Below are 26,695 nucleotides of genomic sequence, written 5' to 3'. Positions count from 1 at the left end.
ATAAAATAGAGGTGCTGGTATAAAGATCAAAAATGGACAGGAAAGCACATTTTCTTGTCTGGGTGGGTTTACGACAAATAAACAAATATAAAAAAAATCCATCTGTAGTTTTTTACACATAAGACACTTCAGATTTATTGTGTGCTACATTAGCAAAACTGAGTACAATAAGAGAAGAATATAGCAAATGATGACATATGGTAAAAAATAAAAAGAAGAAACAAGAAAGAATGCATGCAAGACATTTGATAAGAAAAAGATGAATAAAAAGCATACAAGCTAAGAATCTACAGATTAATATAAGAGAATGGAAAGAGATAAGAAGCCAAATAAAGAGGGAGAGAATAAGGAAGTTGTTGGGGAGAGCGAAATCATAAGAAAAAAATGAAAGCTCATTTTCCTCCTTTGATATATCATGTTTTTCTTCCAACTAAAGTTCACAGAATAACATGACTAATTTTATGGGAGCTACTTCCATAAATTAATTTGTACGAATAAGTGGAATTTCCTATGGGTCAGAAGTGGCAGGTTGACTCATGGATAATGAACAATGACTATATATAAGAAATAAATAAACCATAGATGCCCACTGACAATCTTCATCCTGAGCCCAAAATGATTTTTTATTTGGGATTAAAGTCATTTAGCAATAATTCAACCTTGTTTCTGGTCTTCCAAGCTATGTGGTCCCTATCACTTAAGTCTGTTTTTGCTAAAATCTTTGATGTGTGCCTCTCTGTCAGGTCTACATTAGGCTGGAGCAGCAGGCGAAATGGTCCATGTGCTTCTCCATTAACATGGTACCAAGCCATCTCAAGAAAAGCACTTACAGTCATCCATGTTCCACATGGTAATGAGGAACAGGTAGGCTCCAGAGAAAAGAATCTGCTTGTCTCCTTGCTAGCTTATAAGCCACTTGATCTTGATTATATAACCATCCTTCCTCATTTGTAAAAGAGGGACAGTGATGGGCTTCACCTCATGAGTTGTTTTGAGAAATAAATGAGAGATTGTGTATAAATTGCTCAGCACAATGCCAGGTCCATATTTAAGTGCTCGGTGACAATTTTTATTGTTATTATTACCATCTTCTAATTCATGAAAGCAGGTCATATTAATTATACAATTTGTAAAGTCAATAACAGACCATCAATGACTACAGTACAAACATACTTGTTTAAACAGTATTCCAATATTCAGGAATATTTGACATTGTCTTCAGATGCAGGCCCGCTTTTATGGCAAGGAAGGATATAACACCCTCTTCCACTCTGGGCAAGCACCTGTAATCAGTTGATTTCTACAACAAAATATTTAAATTCACATTCAGTGGGATAAGTAAAGACTAACCAACCTCACAGTTTTTCTGCTAAGGTCTACTCTATTAATTTCTAGTGAACAGAAGCCAAGTTTTAATTTTCTTTTTTTTAAAAAAAAAAATGCTGCTAAACTAGCTAGGAAATATCAAAGTCTGTTGCTTTTGATCAGAAGCAACATATTTTCTAATGACCCTAAGAGCTTAAGGAAAAGAAAATGTGTGGTTCAATGACACTTGGTTAGAAGAGGAATGGACCAAAAGGCAGGAAACCTAGCTTCCCAGCTGCACAGCCTTAAACAAAGTTCTCAATATCTCTCTTCCATTTTTACACCTGACAAAGAAGAATTAATGATGTCTGTCTCAGTCTATTGTCTGTTGCTGGAACAAAACACACAGACTGGATAATTTACTAAAAATATTTTTTCTTCATAGTTCTAGAGACTAAAAAGTTTAAGGTATCTAGAGTCTAAAGAGTGTCAAGGTATTGACATCTGCCAAGGGCCTTCTTGGTCTACAATGACATGACAGAAGGCGGAAGAGCAAGTGAGTGCTTGATACAGAGGGGAAGGGGGACAAACTGATCCATGTATCAGGAGCTACTCTAGCAATAATTAACCCACTCCTGTCCTGATGGCCTTAACTCTTCACAAGGGCTGAGCCCTCCGGATTTCAACACCTCACTAAGATCAGTGGAATAGAGGAAGGGAATTGAGTGGACTGGAGGAAGGATGGGAAAAGGGAAGACAGGTAGAGCAAATCTGACCTACCATTTCTATGTACATATGTGAATATACCACAGTGAATCTCACCTTTGGGTGGTACTAAATTTAAAAAAATCATAAGTAAGTAGAAAGATCAGTATGGAAGGGAACATGGAATGGAAGAGGGGAGAGAAAGGAGAAGTACTGGGGTTTAAGTTAGAGCAAATTATATTCCATGATTTTATAATCATGTCAAAATGAATCCTAATATTATATATAACTAAAAGGAACCAATAAAAAAATTTTAAAAAAATAAAAGGAATGCACATTTCATGAATCATAAAAAATATGTCTAGGTCAGAAAAAGTGTGAAATAAATAAAATATTAGCTTGATTTTGGAGTCATTTTGATAATCTGTAATTTGTGATTGTAAATAAGCAATCTGATTTATAAATTCAATCTTCTCCTGAGTGCCCCAGGGCACCAAGTTCATGTATCATGTTCATATCATTTGCCAGAATAAGTTATACTGCTGTTCTTCTTTCCATTAGAAATTGGTGACTTGACTAGAAAATAATGCTTAGATGTATATGTTAATGAAATACCTTAGAATACAAAAATGTCACTCAATGCAAAAAATACATCTGAAATTCAATAATTCATTTTATAGTAAAAATTAGCATAAGGAATATTACTGAAAGAAATATGAAAAATATAATTTTACTTAGAAATTCCTTAGAATTCATTTAGAAATTTGCTTAAAGTAACAAAATAGAACTTCTGAAATCACAAAGTTCAACATTAAAGAATCCAAGGTGACATCAAGATGAAGAAATCTAAAATAATATGGTACTTTTTCCTCTCATGTACTCTCATTTAATAAACAATTATTAAGTGTCCATTATGTAACAAGTGCTATATGAGGCACTATATATATTGCCTGTAAAAAGTTGAAGTAATGTTTATTGAACATCTATCAGATACTAAGAAGTCTGGTAGATGTTTTCCATTTACAGTTTCATTTGAGACCCTCTCAAGTATACAATAGTTATTATTTTTCACTGAGTGTAAAATGTGAGACCGAAAGATTATTAATTCTTACTTTGGATACTATAATAGCAAGACTTAGCAATACTTAATTTTTTTGAACCCAATTTTCTCTTTATTGCTCCTTCGATACTATTGATAATATGTCTAAAATGACAGAATAATTTAAAATATGCATGAAAAAAGTATTTACAATTTAAAATATATCCATATCCAGAATCCTAGATAATATAGACTGTTTTGTATATCCATCCTTACAAAGGCTCTGATTTCTATAGTACATGGAATTTGAAGGTATCTATTTATGGTTCGAGAATGTTCAGTTATGATATTCTAATGCTCGTTTTCTCTTATGGTGAGTTCACAGGAATTTTGTTTTAAAAAGGCAGTGTTTATTCTTGAACATAACTGACAATTCTTAAAGAATTGTTCAGCAAATCTTTCAGTAACATTTCACTTGCTTATTTTTCATTATAAATTGAATTTTTGAATTCCAGGTGTAATTTTGTACTGATCAACTTTTTGTTTTCCAAAATATTTCATTAATGTATACATCTAAGCATTGTTTTCTAGGAAAATGGTCTGTTTAAATCTAACTCACTGAAGATTATTCGCTTTGGTTACATAGATTGGAATCTACAGGTGACCTAAGGTTGAGCATGCATCACAACCCACTGGTAGCAAATTGACAGTGATGCAAGAGTTCGTCTGGGAAAACAGAATGAAGGTGATTGCACTGAAAACCTTCTTGCCAAGAAAAAAAACAATACCACCTTAAAATGAATTCCCACTAAATAAACAACAAAGAGGATGAGACGTGTAATACTGTATTGGAATTATTTGATTGTTACTGGTTTGGGGGTGTGTAAATTGCCTCTGAGGTTAGGAGTTTGTTTGAGGTTAGGAGTTTGTTTTGTTTGTTTTTTGGTAACTTCATGTTTAGAATAAAATCAGGCTAGTAAATTAGGGAAGAGCAAATAGTAGCCAGAAATAGCTAAGTATGTAAATTTTCAGCTTAAAATTTCCAAAAGTGATAAATGTTAACTATTCCACATTAACCCATTGCACATACACTTTCCCCTGATGAGAGGTTAAACGTGCAGAATCCGATTGGATCCATTTATACATAGAGAAAACACACTCAGAGAAGGCAATTTAATTAATCCACAGAATTTCCTATTCCATTGGCCTGTCAGCACACCATGCTTCTGATGTTGTGAAGGAGGCAATGTCAGGGTTAGACTGCTGAGACCAGCATAGGAGCCTTCCCTAAACTACCTCTGATTGCTTAGGAACACACAGTAGGTCAGAAACTGTGGTGCTGGGCCCACCGTGCTGATAGGAAACTCAGGAGTAGCAGAGTGGGGTATGTAAAAAGGCCAGCTGGGGTGAACTGTGGGGCAGCTGGGGACAGAGTTGGGACAGTGCGGAGGGGGCGGAGCGCTGCGAGAGTGCAGGTGCCCACCTGCGCAGCTGGAGCTCCGCCCGCCACCTTCCACCAGCTAGTCTCGCTCGGCTCCCGCTCGCCCTCGCCCATGGGCACTCACTCACGGTCCGGGACAACTTCAAATCTTGGTTGAGCCACTGACAGAGGATCTCAGACATGGCTCGCCCGCGCTTTGGACCTCAAGCAGGTGCTAGAAACTCTCCAGGAACCGAACTCTCTGGCTCGCGTCTTTCTGTTGCTCAGGGCAACCTGTTGCTAAGGAAGCGTCTCCAGGGTAGAGCCAGGTGACAAGTTCAAGAAGAGGGGGCGCAGAGCACAGCAGCAGGAGACAGAAATCGTGGCCCGCCCCCTGCTGGCGGGTAAGACCTGAGCGTGCATACGCAATAGCAGGAGGCTGCTAAGGGTCGGCTAGCAATTACAAAACGAAATAAAAGGTTTCTTTTTAAAAGTGTTACCTGTCATTTGAATTATGTATCTTTCTCTTCTGTTAAAAAAAAATCAAGTGTGGACTGCAAAGAGTTATTCTGAGATCACAAGCTGGATTGAAGAGTGGTGCTGTGTACTGAAATACAATTTGTTGGGGAAAAAACAAAAACAAAAACCTAATGCTTTAAAAAATTATTGGAGACTTTTTTCATAATTAGAATTTTTGCACTATCAATTATGTCCAAGCTTGTAACTAGATATGACTGGGTCCTGACGTCTTTTTGAGCTGACTAGCTCTTTCATTTTCGGGGGGAAAAAGAAATAAACAAACTACTTAACCTCTTGAACTTGTTTTCTTATCTGTAGAATAAGAAGGTTAATATTTGTTTCATAAAGTTGTGAGGATTAAATGAAAAATACACATATTAATGCCTGGCACATTGTAGAAGTCAGCATATGTTTCTTTCTTTTTCCTAAGGCTATGTGAATTTTTGCATTTTATTACTAGTTGGCTGAATTTTTAGTAGCTTAGAGTTGATTATAGTGTTTCAAAGCTTTTGAGGCAATTATTTCATATAGCTGATTTGATTTGATTTAAGAATAATGCAATATTTCTTCATAAATAGATATTCATAGGCATAGATTTTTTAAAACATTCTTTATTGGTCCTTCACCTGCCTTACATTCATCTCTTCATTTCTACTTCTCATCACTTTAGATCATTCTATTATCTCTCCTCAGCATGTTTTACAATGACGTTGCTCACTTGCCATTGATTGATGCAAAAAAATATTTGTCCTCATGACCACAATAATCATTAGTCTGGGTTTCCTTGCTTTTTCTTCTCTGGTCTATCCTGTGCAACACGCACAATTGATATTCTTAAAACCCTATTCTATTCCTATACTCACTTTCATGAATTGCACTAGAGCATTGTTTACTTTCATGCAGAAAATGGAATTCCTTTGGTGGGTCACTGAAGAATCCTTAAGTGAAATAGTACCAGATAAACTTGAATAAAAAGTATCAGAGGACATTGCATGTAATAAGGCTAAATATATGGAAGGAATAAATATTTGAGGGAAGGAAGAGCATCTTTGCTCTATTTGGGCGATTGTACATACTTGTGTGTATGTGTATATATGTGTGTGTGTGTGTGTGTGTGTGTGTGTGTGTATATATATATATATATATGTATACATATATATATATATATATATATACATACATATATATATATATATATATATATATATATATATATATATATATACATACATATATATATATATATGCCTATATGGGGGAAATTATTTCTTATCATGAGTCATAGTCAATAAAATTCCAAAGCCACTGTCCTGGAGGATGAAGACCTTATTGAAAGTTATTTATGATCTATCCTCACTCCAATCCTAACCATACACCAATCTTGTTCCTATTTCTTTCCCAGGTCCCAACTTTTCTACCTTAACACTGGTCTTCCATCCTCCTTCTGCAAAAAGAGAAGTTTCTTTCCTGAAGTCAATCCTGTCTGTTCTTCAGGGTCTGATTTATCAGCCACCACCATCACTGAGCCTCCTCTTTCCCTCCTCCATTCTTCCAATCCCACCTGTCTTCTGAAAGCTCAAAATAAGTGCTTTCCCTTTAGCTCTCATTCCAGACCCCTAACTCTTTCTAATTGCCCACAGCTTGGCCAGAAACTCAGTTTTGCAATCTTCATAATGTATTTCTCAACTCTTTCAAATGAGTGCTGATTTGAGCTCCAAGAAGAGGAGATAACTTCAGCTCTTGTTTTTATGGCAAACAATATTGTGAAATTTCAATTCCATTTCAAAATTCTTAGTCGTTTTTACCCTGAAGCAGATAGATACTTTGGGGTCTTATTTTCAATGTCTGTGTGGTTTGTCTTATATATGGATTGCATCTTTTTCAGGTAAACATTTAAATTTCCAGTCTTAGAAAGTAATTGGTTTTAAAATAAAATCAAGTTAAAAGACAAATTCAAAATTTTATTTCATATGAGAAAAATTGAATCACATGTTCTATAATTGAAGAAGATAAGCCAAAATTTATCAGAATTCTTTTTCTAATTTCGTATTTCCCCATGCTGAATAGTCATAGGATCTAAATTAGTATTAAGTCTATTAAGTTTAAGCTAAATGTATATTTTATCTGTTAAATTTTGAGCCCTAAGTTTATGTCTGAGCCCTAAATTTATGTCCCTGCTCTAACAAAGAAATTAAGCATAACAGTGAATCCTCTCAGCTTTGATGACTACAATCAAATTATTTTTATACCAATACCAAACTTGTGCAGATAGAGTGCCCATCTTATCTCTCTCACAGATTATACTTCTGAGAAAACTGAATCTCTGTTTGTGCCAAGTGTCACAATCAACTCCATTGTACTTTATCACCAAGAAACACTTTCCAGAGAATCAATGTTTGGATGAGTTAAGAAATCCTGAGAATTACTGTTCTCTGTATTTTACTCTTGATATGTCTTTATTATGATTTTGATATCCTATATGTATACAACAATGCATTCTATATTTCCGAATAATTGTGAGACTATTTTTAAATTTCATCTTGCTGTTTCTCCCGCCTTAGAAATCTGTAATTTTCCTTCATTTCCTATTAAGATTATAGGCAGGCCTTTCAGTTATTCCATAATTCTATTATTTTCTATTTGGTGAACCTTTATAATTCTGCATATTCATCAAAAATGACAATGGATCATGCTAATTCCTGGCTTTCTTCTTTCTGTCCAGTTGGACCAACGCTGGTTCAAATTGAAATTCTTTCTGGAAATTATCATTGAAAGCCCCCATTCCTCTCAACTTCAGTTGGCTGAGGTGCCCCAGTAAAATCTGAGATATGCGAATATGTGTTTTTAATTTTCATGTACCCAAAATTTGGAGCTGTGCTTGCCAAAAGGGTCATTCAAGAAGTGCTGTCACATGAGTGAGTGCAGCCAACAGGACTTTTAACATGCACTTCTCATTTTACCATCTACGTATTATGTTGTATGTTGATTATTCTTTGGTGTCATGGGCTGGATCCAATTCCTTTGTACGTAGGAGAATGACAATCACAAAAGGACATGGGAACTGCTTCTTCCTACAGCTTGCTTCTAGTTATGGCCTGATGGAAGAGGTGTATCACATTTTTCATTCCCTAACTATCAACTGTAAAGCTGAGGGGAAAAAAGCATCTTTTCAGGTACCGGATGGGTAGTGCACACTCATCTCAGCTTTCTCAAAGAAATGAACACCAGACAGAACAAAGGTCTTGTGTGGAGGAAATTAAGATTGTAATGTGAGGCTGATCGAAGTTCTGGATAGAATAATGGTGTCGCAGTCTGGCTGGGCACAATTCAGGAGCCACTTGTTAAAATAAACGAACTTTATTTTTAGAACACACACACCACATCACACAGCTCTTCAGGAAAACCTTCAGAGCCCAACTGCCACCACTGGCTTCCCACAAGCCTCTCAACCTCCCCCACTCCTCCTGCTCTTGAGGCCGATTGGCTGGGTCGTGTGGGCAGAGCCAAAAAGAGTCCCCCAATGAGCAGCTCCGTGGTCTGAAAGAGTGGGGAAACAGCCCAATGAGCATCACTGCAGAGGAGCCAATCTGTTGGCAGCTAGAAGTTTGCTGGGGAAGCTGTGAGCCAATCATCAGCTGGCAGCTGGAAGTTTGCTGGGGCCCCTTTGGCTGTGGCTCTCAACATCTCCCCCTCTCTGTTTAAACAACAAGCATGTGGCTTAGGGACCGTGCCTGCCTTAGGTTGTCCAATAGTACATATGGTCCTTACCCATCATCAGATGAGCTGACCTCAAGGCGACAGCTCCTGTCTTAGGTTGGTACCATTGCAATTGGATCTTACTTGTCATTGACTACCAGTCCAGCATACAGCCACACCTGTGGATAGGTCTTTGTACCAGCGGGGGGCTGAGGTTCTTTGCCTCACCTCTGTTGGCCCCCAAATTTTAGCTGAACGACCATGACAAGCAGAAGGGAGGAAGATACACCAAGCCAATTGATGGCTCCTTTTGGAAAAATTGTACCACCGATGACACCATCAGCAAAAATACCCCAACACTACCACAAGTCACTGCACCAACAGATAGTTCACAATGCATACAAGTGAGTTCACAATGCATACAAGTGATACATAGTCCAGGCAAGTTCTGCAAGCAGTTCAGTGATGGCAATTGCAGAGGCTGTAGATTGGTTTTATCTTTGTCTTCACCGGCACTGGGATGAAGATAGGAATTCTGGCAATAATGGCTAAAGAAAAAAATTATGTAACATTCCAGAAGGCACTAAAAGAAAACAATTTTCTGAACAATTTACATTATCTTGAACAGAATTATTAAATATAATGAAAAGGAAAGGTGAAAGTAAACAAACAGATCTGTTAACCTCCTTTTTTGTTCACATATTAAAACAATCCTCAACAGTTGTTTACCCAATTTAAATTAAACCATTTAAATCACGTGAATAAAAAAAATATTTGGATCCATTTTTTTCATGAGCTTTCATCATATATGATATATGGACATATGTACATACAAACATACAACATAAAACACAAGTGTGCACACATACAAGTGTGCACACATACAACACATAACATAATAGTAAAGGCCTTATAACTTTTAACAGGTGAAATCTCCATTGCAAAGTTTAAAAACTCTATAGTCAAAAAATAGAACTGATCAGCAAAACATTAACCTAGGTCTGTATGAGCTCAAAAAACAAAATAGAACTTCATGATGTGGGAAAGAGTAATAATAAAATAGATATTGAAAAAAGCATCCTGGTTCTGTCGCAGATGTAAGAATAGGCAAACTGGAGTTTTGGATATCAGTTGTTATGGATTTGAGCCAAATCATCTTCTTTTTGGTCTGTAGAAATCGCTTGAGTTAATCTCTCTGGAATCCAAATCGGCTGCTGTTCTCCCTGTGGAAACACACAAACAGACCCCCGACTCCAGACAATTACTGGGTCAGGACCTTTCCATTGTCCTGTTAGAATATCCTTCCAAAGTACCTTGGGCTTATGTACATTTTTTGGACACATATGCCTTTCCGCAGCACTAAGACCTGATGAATCCAAATTTAAAAAGTTTAGAGTAAAGAGTGTTATTTTAAGTTTATCTTTGGGGGATATATACCCCTTTCCAATTCCCTCTTTTTGCTTTAATAAGTACATTTTAATAGGTTGATGAGCTCTTTCAACTATTCCTTGTCCCTGTGGATTGTATGGGATTCCTGTTATATAAATAATGCCAAGTGATGAACAAAATTGTTTAAAAGAGGTAGAAGTATAACCAGGGGCATTATCTGTTTTTAACTGTTTTGGAACGCCCACAGTGGCAAAATTTTGTAAGCAATGAGCTATAATATCTTTAGTTTTTTCTCCGGCATGAAGGGAGCCCATCAAAAATCCGGAAGAAGTATCAACTGTAACATGCAAATATTTTAATTTTCCAAATTCTGGCAAGTGTGTGACATCCATCTGCCAAATATGGTTAGGTATCAATCCTCTAAGGATTGACTCCAAGATTAACTTGTGGTAAAAAGGTCACACACAATTTTGACATTGTTTTATTATTTGTCTAGCTTGTTCCTTAGTTATTTTAAAACGCTTTTGTAAAGTATTAGCATTGACATGGAAATTTTTATGAAAATTTGTAGCTTCTTCTAGTGTAGAGAAAATATGTATGTCATGTGTAGTTTTATCTGCTAAATCATTGCCCAAACTAAGGGCTCCAGGCAATCCTGTATGTGCCCTGATATGTCCTATAAAGAATGGATCTTTTCTGTCCCAGATTAGACTTTGTAGAGTGGAAAGCAAAGAGAAAACAGTAGAGGAAGGGGAAATCCTACCAGCATCTTCAAGGGATACTATAGCATTAACTATATACTGACTATCAGAAAATAAATTAAATACAGAATCTTTAAACATCACAAAAGCTTGTAATACTGCATTAAGCTCTACCTTTTGAGCTGATTGTTTGGGTACTAAAAATGTAAAAGTTTGATCAGGTGTAACTATTGCTGCTGTACCATTATTTGACCCATCAGTGAATATATTTGGAGCATTCATGATAGGTGTTTTTCTTGTCATTTTTGGAAAAATTACAGGATGCAATGACCAAAAAGACAATAAAGGATTAGATGGTAAGTGGTTGTCAAATGAAACATTAGATTTGCACATGATTATTGCCCAAGTATTTAACTCATTAGCTAACTCATTAATTTGATCCATAGTATATGGAGTAATAATTTTATTGGGGGAAATTCCAAACACTCCCTTTGCTGCTTTTATTCTTTTGAGTATTAATTGTCCTACAGCCTCAGGATACCTAGTAAGAATAGTATTAGGAGAATAAGATAAATGTATCCATAATAATGGACCTTGTTGTCAAAATACTCCTGTAGGAATATTTTGTTGGTAGTACAATAAATAACAAAGGCAAACTTATATCAATTCTATCTAAATGCATATTTTCCATATATGTTTCAATGATTTTTAATGCCTTTCTTGCTTCAGGCGTTAACATTCGGGGTGAGTTTGGATCTGATGGCCCTTTTAGGATATCAAATAAAGGTCCCAACTCTCCTGTTGGTATACCTAGATAAGGCCTTATCCAATTTATGTCTCCTAAAAACTTTTGAAAGTCGTTAAGTGATTTGAGTTGATCTACTCGTATTTGAATTTTTGGTGGATGGACCATGGTTGAGGATAATAGAACTCCTAAATAATTAATTGGAAAATTTAATTGTACTTTATCTATTGCTCTCTCTAGATTATAATTTTTTAATAAGTCTGTAAGTGTGGCATAACATTCTAGCAATGTGTTTTTATCTTTGTGTGCTAATAATACATCATCCATATAGTGAAATATTTGTAGTTCAGGATTTTGATTTCTAAGTGGCTGGATTACTTTGTTAACATAAATTTGACACATAGTTGGGCTGTTAGCCATCCCTTGAGGGAGTACTTTCCATTCATATCTCTGATCAGGACCTTCATGATTCAGTGCAGGGATAGTAAATGCAAAATGTGGACTATCCTCAGGATGAATTGGAATTGAAAAAAAAAAACAATCTTTAATATCTATAACTAAAACATACCAGGTTTTTGGCAAAGCAGACAATTGAGTAATCCCCGATTGAGCAGGTCCCATAATAACCATCTCATTATTAATGGCTCTTAAATCTTGCAATAATCTCCATTTACCAGATTTCTTTTTGATGACAAAAATGGGAGTATTATGGGGAGATACAGAAGGTTGTATATGTCCTTCCGCTAATTGTTGTTTGACCAGGTCATGGGCTGCTTGTATCTTTTCTTTAGTCAGGGGCCACTGAGGAACCCATACTGGTCTTTCTGATTTCCAACTAATTTTTATTGTCTCAGTGGCCCTTTCTGAAAATCCAACCCATGTCTGTCTGTTCCTTGATCTATTTTTATTGGTGCTGCTATACCTTGTTCTTGTTTTTCTAATCTTTTTCCTTTCCTAAAACCTTGTCTAGCCATAATAGTGGGGGCATTTTGATTGATGTTATTTGTTAATGTCAAACATAATTGATCTAGGACATCTCATCCCCATAAATTTATGGGAAGATGATCCAATACATATGGTTGTATAGTTCCTTAACATCCTTCAGGATCCTTCCAATCTAATACCATTGCACTTCTATGGGGATTAGTTGCCACTCCTAGGCCTCGAAGTGTTTGAGTGGCTTGTTATAATGGCCAATGTTTTGGCCATTCTTGATGAGAGATGATGCTAAGGTCTGCACCTGTATCCATTAGCCCATTAAATTCATGTCCTTGAATATTGAGTTTTAGCATGGGGCGAGAATCTAAATTAAAAGAAAGCATAGTCCAGTCTACACCTGTGGAGCCTAATCCCTTGGAACCTCTTTCTACAGTATGACTGGAAAATTTATCATGTAGGCTGGGTATTATTAGTAACTGTGCTGTTGTATCTCCTGGTGAAATTACTGATATACCTTTTGGAGAACTGGCTATAATTTTTATTTCACCTTCATAATCGGGATCAATTACCCCAGGACTTATCATAAGTCCTTTTAGAGTAGAAGAACTGCGTCCCAATAATAAGCCTACTGTTCCTTTGGGAAGAGGTCCTTTTACCCCTGTGGGAATGATTTGAACTCCCATCTCTGGAGTTAGTACTGTTCTGGCAGAGGCACAGATGTCCAATCCTGCGCTTCCTCTGGTTTGTCTAGTGAGGGATTTAATGGACAATGTGTCCTGGGCACTACCCTGATGGGGTTGCTGGGTTCCTCCAGTGCTCCATATATTTGTGGTCTTGGGCCCTGGAGCACTGGGCCTCCCTGTCCATTTTTTGGCAATGGAGCCCAATGCCTTTCTCCACGATATCGTGGATAGACACCTGGTCCTTGTTCGTTTTTTGATAATGGAGTACCCTCTATGGTGGTTTGAGAATGGCATTCATTAGCCCAATGTCTCCCTCTATGGCATCATGGGCAAATACCCGGTATTCTACTCCTTTGATACCTAGTTTTGTTAAACCCTCCTCCTATGGGGCAATTCCTTTTAAAATGTCCTGTTTGTTCACAATTGTAGCATGTTTTTGGCCTGGCATCTAAAATCTGTTGTACTGCAGCTGCCACGACTTGCCCTTGTTCATTAATGTCTCTACATAATTTAATATATGTGTTTAAATCTTCATGTTTACATGGTCTAATGACTTCTCTGCACCAACGATTCGCTTGCTCATAAGCCAGTTGTTTTATTAATGGCATTGCTTGTTCTGTATTCCCAAAAACTCTGGTAGCTGTTTTAATAAGCCCATCTACAAATTCAGTGTAAGGTTCATTAGCTCCTTGTATTACCTTAGATAATTGACCTTGTAAACCTCCATGTCCTTGTAAAGTCTTCCATGCCCTAACCGCATCTACAGCAATTTGTATGTATACGCCAGGATCATATGCAATTTGTTGCTGCTGATCATCATAAGGTCCCTTTCCTAACAACATATCTAGATTTCTCTGAGGATAACCAGCTGCTGCATTTCGCCTAGCCAACTCCTTGCAAAATTCCTCATTGGCAACCTTCCATGACAGGTATTGTCCTCCATTTAGCACAGCTTTACACATGTTAGCCCAATCTGCTGGTGTTATGTTCAAGTTGGTAATGGATTCGACCATGCTTACAGTGAAGGGTGCTTGAGGACCATAGGTTGTTACAGCCTCTTTTAGCTGCTTCACTTTTTTGAAATTTAAAGCATGGTGAATTCGATGCCCTCCTGCCTGCTCAAGTACAGGGCATGTTAATATTTGAGATCCTGTCTCAGGATCCCAACTATCAACTGCGGGGTTTGGGAGCCTCCCAGCATATGGAGTGGCGCTGTTGGTTGGACACTTATGCCCTCTGGTGATAGAAAGGTGTTAGTAGCAGTCTCCTGTTGTAACTTTTCCCCTGATGGCTTTTTCTGCTCTAAACTTTCTTCCTGTGTCTGACTAGCTCGAGAGACCTTCTCTTTTACTTGAATCTTTTCCTCTGTCTGACTAACTTGAGAGACCTTCTCTTTTACTTGAATCAATATGTCTTCTCCTTCCTCTACCATTGTCTGAACTGAAGGCTTTGGACTAAGCAAACAAGAATCGAATGTCCACAATGGCAATGTGCCAACTGGCAGAGTCCCTGGGCTTTTCTTTTCTATTATTTTTAAATCTTCACCATGATGGTTCCATTGTGATATATTTAATAACTCCTCCTTTAAAAGCCATGGGCTACATTTTTGTATTGTATCAACGTATGCCCTGATTGCTCTTGATTTTACTGAGATGCCTCCTTCCTCTAACAATTTACTTAACACTCTTTCGGTTTGTTTTTTACTAATTTCTGATCCCATATTTCTACTACAATACAACCCAACAAGATAACACCAAACAAAACCGAGACAGAATGAAACAAAAATGGAACAACACAAAATCATTATATCAGCCTTTCTATCCTCCCGAAATGTCCATCCGTCCTTTCTCCCTATCTGTTCCTCAGACGCAAATAGTTTTTCCTCAGATGTGAGCGGTTTTTCTTCCGTCTCACTCATCTCCAGGGACAAGCAACTTAAAACAAAAGCGAAACAAAACAAAAGAAGAATTTTAAAATGGCTACCCATCCTCTCGCCCTGCCCTCAGGGGCGAGCAGTTACCTTATCACTTACCCTCAGTCATTCTCTGTGCGGCCCACCAAATGCTGCAGTCTGGCTGGGCACAATTCAGGAGCCACTTGTTAAAAGAAACGAACTTTATTTTTAGAACACACACACCACATCACACAGCTCCTCAGGAAAAACCCTCAGAGCCCAACTGCCACCACCGACTTCCCACAAGCCTCTCTACCTCCCCCACTCCTCCTGCTCTTGAGGCCGATTGGCTGGGTCACGTGGGCCGAGCCAAAAAAAGTCCCCCAATGAGCAGCTCTGTGGTCTGAAAGGGCGGGGAAACAACCCAATGAGCATCACTGCAGAGGAGCCAATCTGTTGGCAGCTAGAAGTTTGCTGGGGCAGCTGTGAGCCAATCATCAGCTGGCAGCTGGAAGTTTGCTGGGGCCCCTTTGGCTGTGGCTCTCAACAAATGGAGATAGGATAATGGAGAAGAAGAAGCTACATAGGAAAGGAGCTCTAGAAATAAGCTTGACGTTTTCATTAGTCTTTGGCCAAATAAAAAGCTGGTCATGCCAACTGCGAATATAATTAGAGGTTCTGAAGGTCCCACATTGCTAAGAGTTACTGGAGTTCCAAGCAGATGGGGAAAAAATCAATGAACTCTCAGTATTTAGGTAAAAAATCCAGAAAGAAGTTTTTTTGTTATTGTTTCATTGTAGAGCAACTTTAGCCATAGTGTAAGGATTAACAAAGCAAGAAGAAGAAGAAGAAGAAGAAGAAGAAGAAGAAGAAGAAGAAGAAGAAGAAGAAGAAGAAGAAGAAGAAGAAGAAGAAAGAAAGAAAGAAAGAAAGAAAGAAAGAAAGAAAGAAAGAAAGAAAGAAAGAAAGAAAGAAAGAAAGAAAGAAAGAAAGAAAGAAAGAAAGAAAGAAAGAAAGAAAGGAAGGAAGGAAGGAAGGAAGAAAAGAAACAAACTGGAGTAAGCCAAAGCTCATTATCCAATTAATTAATTCTATAATTGCAATTAGCATTAAAACTATATAAAATCATTGGGCTGGGGATATAGCTCAGGTGGTGGAGTTCTTGCCTTGCATGCGCAGGCCCTGGGTTCAGTACCCAGGACCACACACACACACACACACACACACACACACATCAATATAAATTTGTAGCTGGAAATTTTCACACTTCACTCTCAGTAATTGATAATGAAGACAGAATCTTCATTACTAACATAAAAATCTTAAAAATACCCATCCAAATTAGCATAAATTTTATATATAATTATATAGCAACACACATTCTTCTCAAGCATATATGGAACATTCACTAAGAAAAATATTTTAGCTTACAAGATGAGTTTCAATAAATTTAAAGTAATTGAAATTATGCAAGTATGTTCTCTCACCACAATGGAGTTAAAATAAAAATAGGACTATATCTGGAAAATTTCAAAATATTTAAACATTTAGCAAAATACTTCTAAATAATCCAAAACCCAAAATAAAGTCACTAGCAAACTTAGGAAATACTTTATTGAATGATAATGAAACTCAATAGATAAAATTTTTTTCAGAAATCACTGAAAGTGATGCTTGAAAGGAAATCTACTACTTAAGTTTTTCATATGAGAAAAAAATAGAGATATGAAATCATTGATCTGCACTTTCATTTTAAGAAACATAAAATAAGAATCAAATACAAAGTAGATTAAAGGGGATAAAAGTAGAACTCACGGAAATTGATAATAGAATTCCAATAGAGAAAATTATAAAAATCAAAGGATAATTCTTTTGAAAATCTAAAATTCTATTCAGACTTATCAAGGAAAAAAAGTTATTGATAAGAACAGGAGACATAATTACAGATACTACAAATATTAAAAGGCAATGAGGGGGGCTGCCTAGCATTCACAAGGCCCTGGGGTCAATCCCCAGCACCACAAAAAAAAAAAAAAAAGACAATGAAACATTTTGAAATTTTATACCAATAAAATTAGCAATACAGATGAAATTTCTTGAAAGCTACAAACTACCAAAGTTCATTCAAGATGAACTAGATAACAGAGTACATGCCTATAATTTTTTTAATAATATATTGTTCTTGAATTAAAATGATCAGATCTGTGATTTAGTGTTCTGGGCAGGTACACCTAGATGGTTCTCAGTAAACATTTGCTAGCCATCTCAGATCCTTTCTAAATATCACGGTAAACAATTCTGACTAGGGCTTCCCTCATTACTCAATCCTCACTCATGTTTCACTCAGTGTGAATGTATAGTAAAGCAATGCATAGTAAACCATGCACTTAATTCAGAACTATAATAAACTGTTTAATAAACTTTTCCAGTACATGAAAATTTTCCTCAGAAAAATGGACAATATCTCAAGATCAGATGTTTTTTCTTTCTTTCTTTCTTTCTCTCTCTCTTTCTTTCTTATCTGTTTACTTTTTTACTTACTTTTGGTGCTAGGGATTCAACCCAGGGCCTCACGCATGCTAGGCAAGCACTCTATCACTGAGCTAACCCCCATTCTTATCTTGGCTTATTATGTAGCATTCACAGGTCAAGCCCACATCACAGGAAACCATGGAATGATTGGTTACCAGCTCAAAGGAGCCTTAAGATCATTGGCTCAGCCCTTGCTCCATACAACACTCACTTTGAGAAGAAGCAGCTTTTCAATATATATTTGTAGGTATGTGATTATCAAATCCTGGTAAAGGTTTGAGAAGAATGGATCGATCTGTACCAAAACACACACACACACACACACACACACACAAATGAAGCATGAAGTTAACTTCAGTGTTCTTACTTAGTTATCATCCACTCTATTTCATCAAGTTAATAACAGGCCTGCAAATGTTTAATTCATTCTAAACTGCACAGATGTGGGGAAGGCAATGTATGATGAAATTATGCAAATGCATTTATATTTGTTAAGAAATTTGGTTTGTTATATCTAATTCGTTTTTTGAAAATGGAACTCAATGTTCAAGTTCTATTAATTTGATACATCTACCAGATGGATCTTTTTCTAGATTAAGCTCACCAAATAATTTCTATTAAAGATACTTAGGGTAACTCCAAAGACAAAGAAAGATTTTAATAGCTATCAGGAAATTAATGGCTATAATGTATGCTAAAATAGTGATGATGTGAAGACTTATAATTGAATTAACTTCTAGTACTGTCAATTACCTTTGTTTCATTAGTCAACATAGAATTTTTATTCTGACAAAAGTTTCATGAGGAAAATTCTACAAATACACAAAAATTTGTTATCAAACAATGGAAATATTCTGCAGTAGGAAGTCAAATTAAAAAAATTTTATTTGCCTTTGTATAGTGGCTAATAGAAATTTCCATGCCATGTTCTTCAATATATGGATATATAGCTAGATGGATGACTTCTGTGTATTTGTATAAAACTGCATAAAAAAAAGGAAAGAGAGAGGGCTGGGGATGCAGCTCAGTGATAGAGCACTTGCCTAGCATGTATGAAGCTATGGATTCCAGCCCCAGCAACAGAGAGAGAGAAAGAGAGAGAGAGAGAGAGAGAGAGAGAGAGAGAGAGAGAGAGAGAGAGAGAGAGGCGGAGAGGCGGCGGGGGGGAACAAAAGCTCATAGTAATGCAATGATATCATGTAAAATATTTCTGAAAATTTCCACAGTAAATGGATGAAAAAAAGTGTTTGATTTTGCTTGTAGTGCAGACTGAAAATATGTATTTGAAAGAACAGCTGCTTATAAGTAGAATAGGCCACAATATGTAGGAGGTCTCTTAAAATATAAACCAACAGCTATCCTTCTACTCCAAAATCTGCCTTTCTTTGAGTTTTGAAAGCTTTTTGAAATTAGGAGCCCCTTATTAATACAAAGACCACTGGAGTCTGAAGGGATCACCTCTTACATATTATTTCACTTGAACCATAGTTATCTGTTAACATCTTTAAAGAAATTAGCAAATGTAGGATGCACAAACTTGTACACAGACCCAAGTACAGGTGGTCCTCAATATTCATGGATTCTACATTCTTGAATTCAGCCAACCATAGATCAAAAAATGTTTGAATGTAAAATCCATCCTCGAGTGTGCTACCATAGTGAATTTCTACACTCAAAATATTTATGTCATTGTACTTGTTCGCATGATTCCTGAGAAGTACACTGTAATTCTTATGATTGTTGCTCCATATTTAGCATGTTTTGTTTTTCCTCTTAGTTTTCTTTCAAGATTTTTACCTTCAGTTTTGTTCTCTGCAGTTAGAGTATGATATACCTGGAGGTGTGTGTGTGTGTGTGTGTGTGTGTGTATGCACATACATATACATATATACACTCATTTATCCTGCTTGGTGTTCACTGAACTTCCTAGATCTATGGTTTGGTGTCTGCCATTGATTTTGGAAAATTTATGAGGATTACCACTTAAATATTTCTTCTGCTCTGTTCTTCCTTCTCATTCCATCTTCCAATTACTTATATTTTAAACCTTTTGAAATTGTCTCACAGTACTTCAATATTTTGTTCTTTTTCCCCCCATTGGCCTATTTTCAAGTTCACTGATTCTTGGTCATGGTCGTACTGATGAGCACACTGAAAGCATTCTCGTTTTCTATTAGAGTGCTTTTGGTTGCCAACATTTCATTTTAATTCTTAAAGATCCCTTCTGGACTTATATTACCCATCTTGCATGGTGTTTACATTTTAAGTTAGAATGCTTAACATACTGATCATGGTTATTTTAAACTTTCTGTGGGACAATTGCAGCATCAGTATCAGTTATATCTGAGTATGCTTTAGAGGCTTACTTTGTCTCTCAATTCAGACCAGGGTTTTTCTTGCCTATTAGTAGAGCTTCTAAGTTTTTGTTGTACACTGGGCATGATATATTGAGTACTAGAAACAAAAGGTCTATAATGTAAAGTTTTCTGTTAATGTTATTAGGAGTTGGAGTATGCTTAATGCGAGCTGTAGTTTCAGGTGCCACTGTGTCCTTCAAATTTCTTGGAATTTTTTAAATCTTTCTTAAGTAGAGTCTGTATTATGTAGCTCTTACATATGTAATATGCTGTTATTATTCTGAAGTTGTATTGATATGATGCTGAAGTGTGGGGGCAACACTATCATTTATGATGAAATTTTGTTCTTTAGTGGCCCTGGTCTATGACAGGGTTGCTACGGCAATGGTTTCTTAGCTGTTTTGATTTTTCCCTTACATAAGACAGGAGACCTAGAGGGATCTGGTGTCCAGAAAATATCTTTTTTCCTAGGTGAAGTAAATCTTTTTACTGGCAAATCTTTTTACTGAAGAAGAGAACTTTATTATGAAGCATGCTTTCTCAGAACCATGACAGGATCTTTGATGGCTCTTAATGTTGAGAACCTTGGCTAGATTCCTGGAGGTGAAACCAATGAGAGTGTGTACATACCTCTCCACTCCGAATCTACAGAATTTGTGAATGTTTCATATTAGCTCACGCTCCAATAATTCATCGAGGTTAACATTTAAATGTTTTTACCTTCTGCTCCAGGTTAGCTGATCTGGCCATGCTGTCCATATTTGGCCATATTTCCTGATTCTGGGGCAGAAATTTGCCCTGTGAACTTAATGCTCCAATAAAAACAAGAATAGTCATTGAGTTTCAGTTTTCTTACTGTTCATTGATTTTTAATTTGTCCCTTATTGTAAGAATGAGAGTGACTATTTCCAAGCTCTTATATATTGGAAGTAAACCAGAAGCCCCAGAGTGAACTTTTATTTTCCTTTTTTTTTTTCTTAAAGAGATCTGACAATGTCACCTCTTGCTTAAGCCTGGAACATTTATTTTCACACACACACAGAAAAAACAGAATAAGAATAAAAATTTTTAGCATGACATCCAAGGCCTCACAATATATTTCTGGCTAACTCTACTATTTATCTATATACAATATATACAACACTAAAATTTCTGTTCCTTACATAAACTGCTTTTGAGTCTGCTACTTAGAATGCTTTTCTCTAACTCTCCAATGAGTTATGATATGGATATCTTGCTTAACTTTTATTGTCCCAACCAAATGTCACCTATCCTATAAACATTTCTCTTGTACCTATCTTCACTCCACGCAGATTTATTATCACTCTTCTGTGTTGGTAGCATTTGTTTGTATATTCTTTTTAGATTTCAGCTATATTGAGCATTTAATTATCATTCTTTGTGTATGTTCCTGCTGCTCTTACTAGATTATCAGACCCTTGAAGGTAAGGACTTTGTGTTCTCTCTGACTAACAGTGATTTTCATTTACAATAAACAAGGAAAGTTCAGTAAACTTAATTGTTCCTTAATTGAAGAACAGAGATGTGAAGAACATGCAAAAGATATTGAAGTCATATTCCATATTTATATAGCTTTAGCAACAATTGAAGAAAAAAGAAACCTTGAAATAAACTCCTATCCTGAGATAAGTAAATCTGCCTTTAAAGAAAAGAAAGCTTTTCAGCTTTTCAAACTCAAGAGAAAACAGACTTTGAAGAAAGTAGTACTAAGCAGAATCAGCGTTGAAGGATCACAATGCCCATTATATCTGTACGACTCCTACATCTCCTAAGTGGTTCAAGTCAACCAGATGTCCAAATATAGTCAATTTTATGACAAAACACACTCATGCTGGAAATGAATAGCAGATCTTCAAGTCCATGGCTGTTGCCATGACCCTTTTCATATTAGTGTCTCGGAATGTTTTGCAGGTTACTACAGCAAGTTCTACTTAGGTGCTTTCCTGAAAAAATACTGACCTATAACTCATTCTCCTGGAAGTGAAGGTGCTGTAAAAAATGAAAAATTGAAGGTGTTTGTTGAAAAGTTATTGCATCCAGTCTGAGGATGATTATGGACTACTTTATTAGCACATAAAATGGTACATTGTATCTAAAGTCCACAAGTAGAAGTGTGTAATTCATCCACATCACCTTCAACAGCAGTAGGAAAGTAATAGTTCATTGTATCTTAAATTTGATATTCCTTCACTCCACACAAGTGAATGCATAATTTCTCAATGAATGCTCAGATTATTAGCTAATGCTGGCTTGAACTTGCTAGTAGTATACCTTTCGATGAAAACTAATTCAGCACAATTTATAGACCCTCTAGTCTTGCTGCACTCTTAGGTGATTTGGCTAAGGAAAATCAGAAGTCACCCAGGAAATCAAGAACCTCAATGCATCACCAGTAGAGCTGGTGTAAATGAAGCCCCTAGTTCCTAATAATGCTAACAAGTAGCAAAAACAAGTGGAAACGTCCACAATATCTTATGTCAAATTTTAGCTTTTTTTTTTTTTTTGTAACTAAAGAGTCAGTAGTATCAGCTGCGCATAAAATCTAAAAAGCAATAAGAGTGAGTCTCCATTATCCATGTCATATGTCTCTGGTAATTTAAAATGACTCTGCAAAGACAGTATATTTCTATCTATGCTTGCAGGAATGGTTAAAAATGTCATGGATGGTTGAAATGTAACTATAACTCAAGAATATACTTTCTAAATGTTTTTTGAAAGAACTAAGTTTTTTTCTTTTCTTTTTGTACTGGGAGTGTGAATTTTTTTAAGCATTCGTTTTTTTATTCTCTCAACATTTTTTGATTGGTACATTATAGTTGTACATACTAATGGGATTTGTTGTTACATATTTGCACATTCACACAATATATAATATAACAATATAATTTGGCTAATATCACTCCCTAGTACTTCTCTCCTCCCTCCCCACATCCACCCCTTGGCTGCTTTTCTCTATTGATCTCCCTTTGATTTTCCTGAAATCTGCCCCCAATTTTCTTTTCTCACAGTTTTTTTTTTTTTTTTTTTTTTTTAACTTCAAATACATTCCAAACATAAGCTGCATTGTTAATCAGTAGGACATCTGAGCAGGCAAACAATACCTCTGGAGAATTGCCAGATTTATCTTTTGTAGAATTTGTTAAATGTTGAAGAATATTTCTGTATGGATATAATATTAAGGCCTACCCTAAAAAATAAACTTCTATGAGGGAATTTCAAGAGGAAAAGAGAACCTTTCCTTCAGACAGAGTTCTTTGTCATCTTCCTTAAAATTGCTTCTCTGTCTTCTAACTCAGTGAATGACCTCACGCTCTAGCTGGTTGGTCCCCTAATTCAGAAATAATCCAAATCATCCAAGACATCTTAATTTTCGTCATCACCCATATTAAATCCCTGACCAAGTCCTGTGGATAATATCTAGTTCCCATCTTTTTTATCCATTCTTATTTATTTCTATTGATTTTTGTCTCTTTTAAGGGTATTTAATTTCCAAGACTATACAGCTGTTATGATAGTTTTGGAATTTCTTTCTTTGCTATGATATGCACCTCTCCAACCCAATAATTGCTCTAGAGTTAGAATAATGCTCTTAAAATATGTCTCATCATAATACACCTTGGTTCAAAGCTTTGGAATGACTTCTGCTTGTTTAGAAAATAAAACACAAATTCTTTAATATAAGACATTGCAGGATCTCATCTCTGTCTTCTCCCATATCATCTATCAAATTTTCCCTTTTTATGTTTTCCTCCTCACTTTATTCTTTGTGGGCTTTTCTAGTTGTTCCCCCAATTCACTGTACTTCACTTCTTCTATTATAGTAGCCGTGATGTACTATTTGTTTAGAATGCCTTTTTCTTCTTAATCCAACTAATTCTGCAAAACACAACTCAAGATTATCCTTATGAATATCCTTAGGATCCTTAGCCCATAAAATTACCTCCCAACAGAACTGTGGTAACATTTCTCCTCTGGTACCTGTAACAACTTATTTCACGAGCACTGATACATGTTGTTTTAGCTTTCTATTATTATTATTTCTATTATTTCTTTCTATTATTGTGGCAAAACACCTGAGATAAAAAAACTTAAAAAAAGAAAAGACTTATATTGAACTTGTAGTTCACAGGTCGTAGCCATCTGTGATCACTTGGTTTCATTGTTTTAGGCTCTATGGTGCCGCAGTATATCATGGCAGTTGGGATGCATGATGAAGAGGCTGCTCACCTCATGATGGTCAGGAGGAAAAGAAAAGAGAGAGAAAGGAAGGAACCAGAGCCCCAATATTCTCTTCAAGATCAATCCCCTAAAGATCTAACTTCCTTCTACTATAACACACCTCCTAAAGATTCTACTTCCTCAAAATGGAATCAACAGGTGGGGACCATGCCTTCAGAGCATAAGCCTTTCAATGAAATTTGTCATACAAACCATAAAACTTGGTGTTTGACATAGTCACAAAATCATTAGATACTATGTAGGAGTTTTAACCAGAAATGTGCTGTAAATCTTGAAAGAAATTGATTCATAAAAAGTTTAGATTTATTAAAAAAGAATTATATCTTATAGTTTTATTATCATGTTCTATTCCAATAGTAGTGTTATTATTCTATTATCAGTGTCATTTATTTCCCTTTTTAAAATTTTGTGGGATTCTGTGTATGTCTTCTGATATTAATATGTAATCACCAGTTTTCTTTTATTAAAATTGTCCTGATGATCTGGAAATAATTTTTACAATTTTTTTTTTTGCATTTTCCTTTTCCCTTTCATTTACTTCATGTATCTCAGTTCCTGTTTTCTTCTGGATTATTCACACACACACACACACACACACACACACACACCCCTACATTTTTACTGTGTTTGGCCTGGAAATTGTTGAACCTATATTTGTTTTGCTCTTGTTATAATGCATATTGTTTTTACATGCACAAGAAGTATTTGTAAAAATTGATCATATTTTTGATAACAAAGCAAATCTCAGAAAACAAAAGACATGATTTGTGTGGGATTAACAGCTCAGGGAGAGAGAGATGATGAACTCAGCCAGCTTCCTTTCAGTCAAGGTGTATCCCTTATTACAGAATTATGTCTCCTTGAAGAAAAGAAAGCATTTTACTAATTAGCACAAAGATACTAGGCTGTTGGCTGCTCTGAAAGATTCTCTGAAGCAATTTTTATGATTTAATTAAAATGTATTAATTAAAGGCACTATCTAGGCTGACAGCAGCTCTAAACATATAGATCTCATTTTCCAACAATGGGATAACACGAGACACTAAGAACAAAAGATAAGTAAAACAGAGCCCAAAAGAAATGATCAACCAGTGTATTTCATAGCATAGATGCATGGCCTGCAGTAAGGCCTCTATAATTGTTTGTGATTATTGTAGTTATTTAAGTGCAGAAAAGCACTGAAAATATACTTCCTCTGTTGAGAGTCTGGAGACCTGTTTTGAAGTCCTTTTTCCTTTGGCAATGAGATGCTCTGTCATTTGTGGCTGGTCAGTGCTCTGCTACACTGTTATTACTTAATAAACAAGATGAAGATTTGGAAATAGAAAGCACTGTTCAGCTCTATCTTTTTGGGATTCTAATTTTCTAGAGCTATGGTGGAGGTAACAATTTCCCTGATATAAATTCAACTGTGAGACCCAGAGGTAGGCCACTGGTGCCTGCTGTGACTTAGAAACTATGAAGTATGGCAAGTCATACCTACGTAGTGCATTAAATCATGATTGTTGTTGTTACTAATAGTAATATTCCTGACAGTAGTGCTGAATTTACAGTTGATTCTTTTGCTACCATTATTTCCTTTTAGCGTGGAGATAATTAGTTTATAACTAAATTTCCATTATTAAAAAACAAGCAAACAAACCTTTTGTCTCTTCACAATACTTATTATCAGGAAATTTTATATTCCTCTTACAAGGCATTTTATAGAGTCTTCGGCTTGCTGTTTAGTGTCCTAGGGCAAATTGACTGACAACCTACTGGTTCAATCAATAATATGTCTATTTTTTCAAGGAGATTCTAGTCTGAAGTAAAAAGCAAGGCAAACTCTTTCTCTTGAAAGTAGAGTAAAAGAGAAAATTCATTTCCCTTTCATGGTTAGAGAGAAGGTCACAGTGCTCCTATGTAAACAGTCTTCTCTTAACTTTCTCTATACTTTTCTCTCCCACTGTACTGGGAGAAGGATGAGTGATGGTGGGGTCAACCACTCCTTCTTCTCTTGGCTTATTAAGAAACAGTGGTTCTCAAAGTGTTAGAGACTTTTTTGAGCATCTGTAGAGTCAAAACTGTTTTCTCACTAATATTGTTATTTACCTTTTCCACTCTCATTCTGTTGTGAGTGTAGAGTGCTGTTTCCCTGAAGTTTCAGGACACATGATATAATGACAGATGGAATATAGAGGCCGATAAGAGAATCTATCTGTCTTCTATTAAGCCAAAAGTTAAGATATTTTCAAATGGTGAAACAATGCCTCTCTTCTCAGAAAATATTTTTGGCTTTGGAAATTTTATTTTTCACAAAAGTGTTAATTAAGTGAACATGCCATGGATTTGTTATTATTTTTAAATGAATTAATAATAAATAAATCCTTGGTTTTAATTTCTAAGGTGGTGAGTGGCTATAGATAAAACCTCTATAAACAAACTTCTAATGCTTAAGGGTGTAAAAAGGTCCTGAGACCAAAATTTGAAAACTGTTGCTTTAAGTACTTCCTCCTGTATTATGAGGAAAAT

General features: G+C 36.0%; 1 protein-coding gene across 1 annotated transcript in view; it reads right to left on the bottom strand.

Moving 5' to 3' along the window:
* Spef2 (sperm flagellar 2) overlaps positions 1–4,672 on the bottom strand; it is a 168,564-nt gene extending 163,892 nt beyond the window's left edge. Inside the window, exon 1 of the mRNA XM_027936256.2 lies at positions 4,615–4,672. Coding sequence (XP_027792057.2) covers positions 4,615–4,672 — 58 coding nt within the window. The remainder of the gene's footprint in view (positions 1–4,614) is intronic.
* Between the last annotated feature and the right edge of the window lie 22,023 nt (positions 4,673–26,695).

This window comes from Marmota flaviventris, chromosome 5, assembly GCF_047511675.1.
Source record: "Marmota flaviventris isolate mMarFla1 chromosome 5, mMarFla1.hap1, whole genome shotgun sequence".
NCBI lineage: Eukaryota > Metazoa > Chordata > Mammalia > Rodentia > Sciuridae > Marmota > Marmota flaviventris.
Note: the sequence above shows the minus strand (reverse complement) of the source record. Positions and strands in the feature narration are given on the sequence as shown.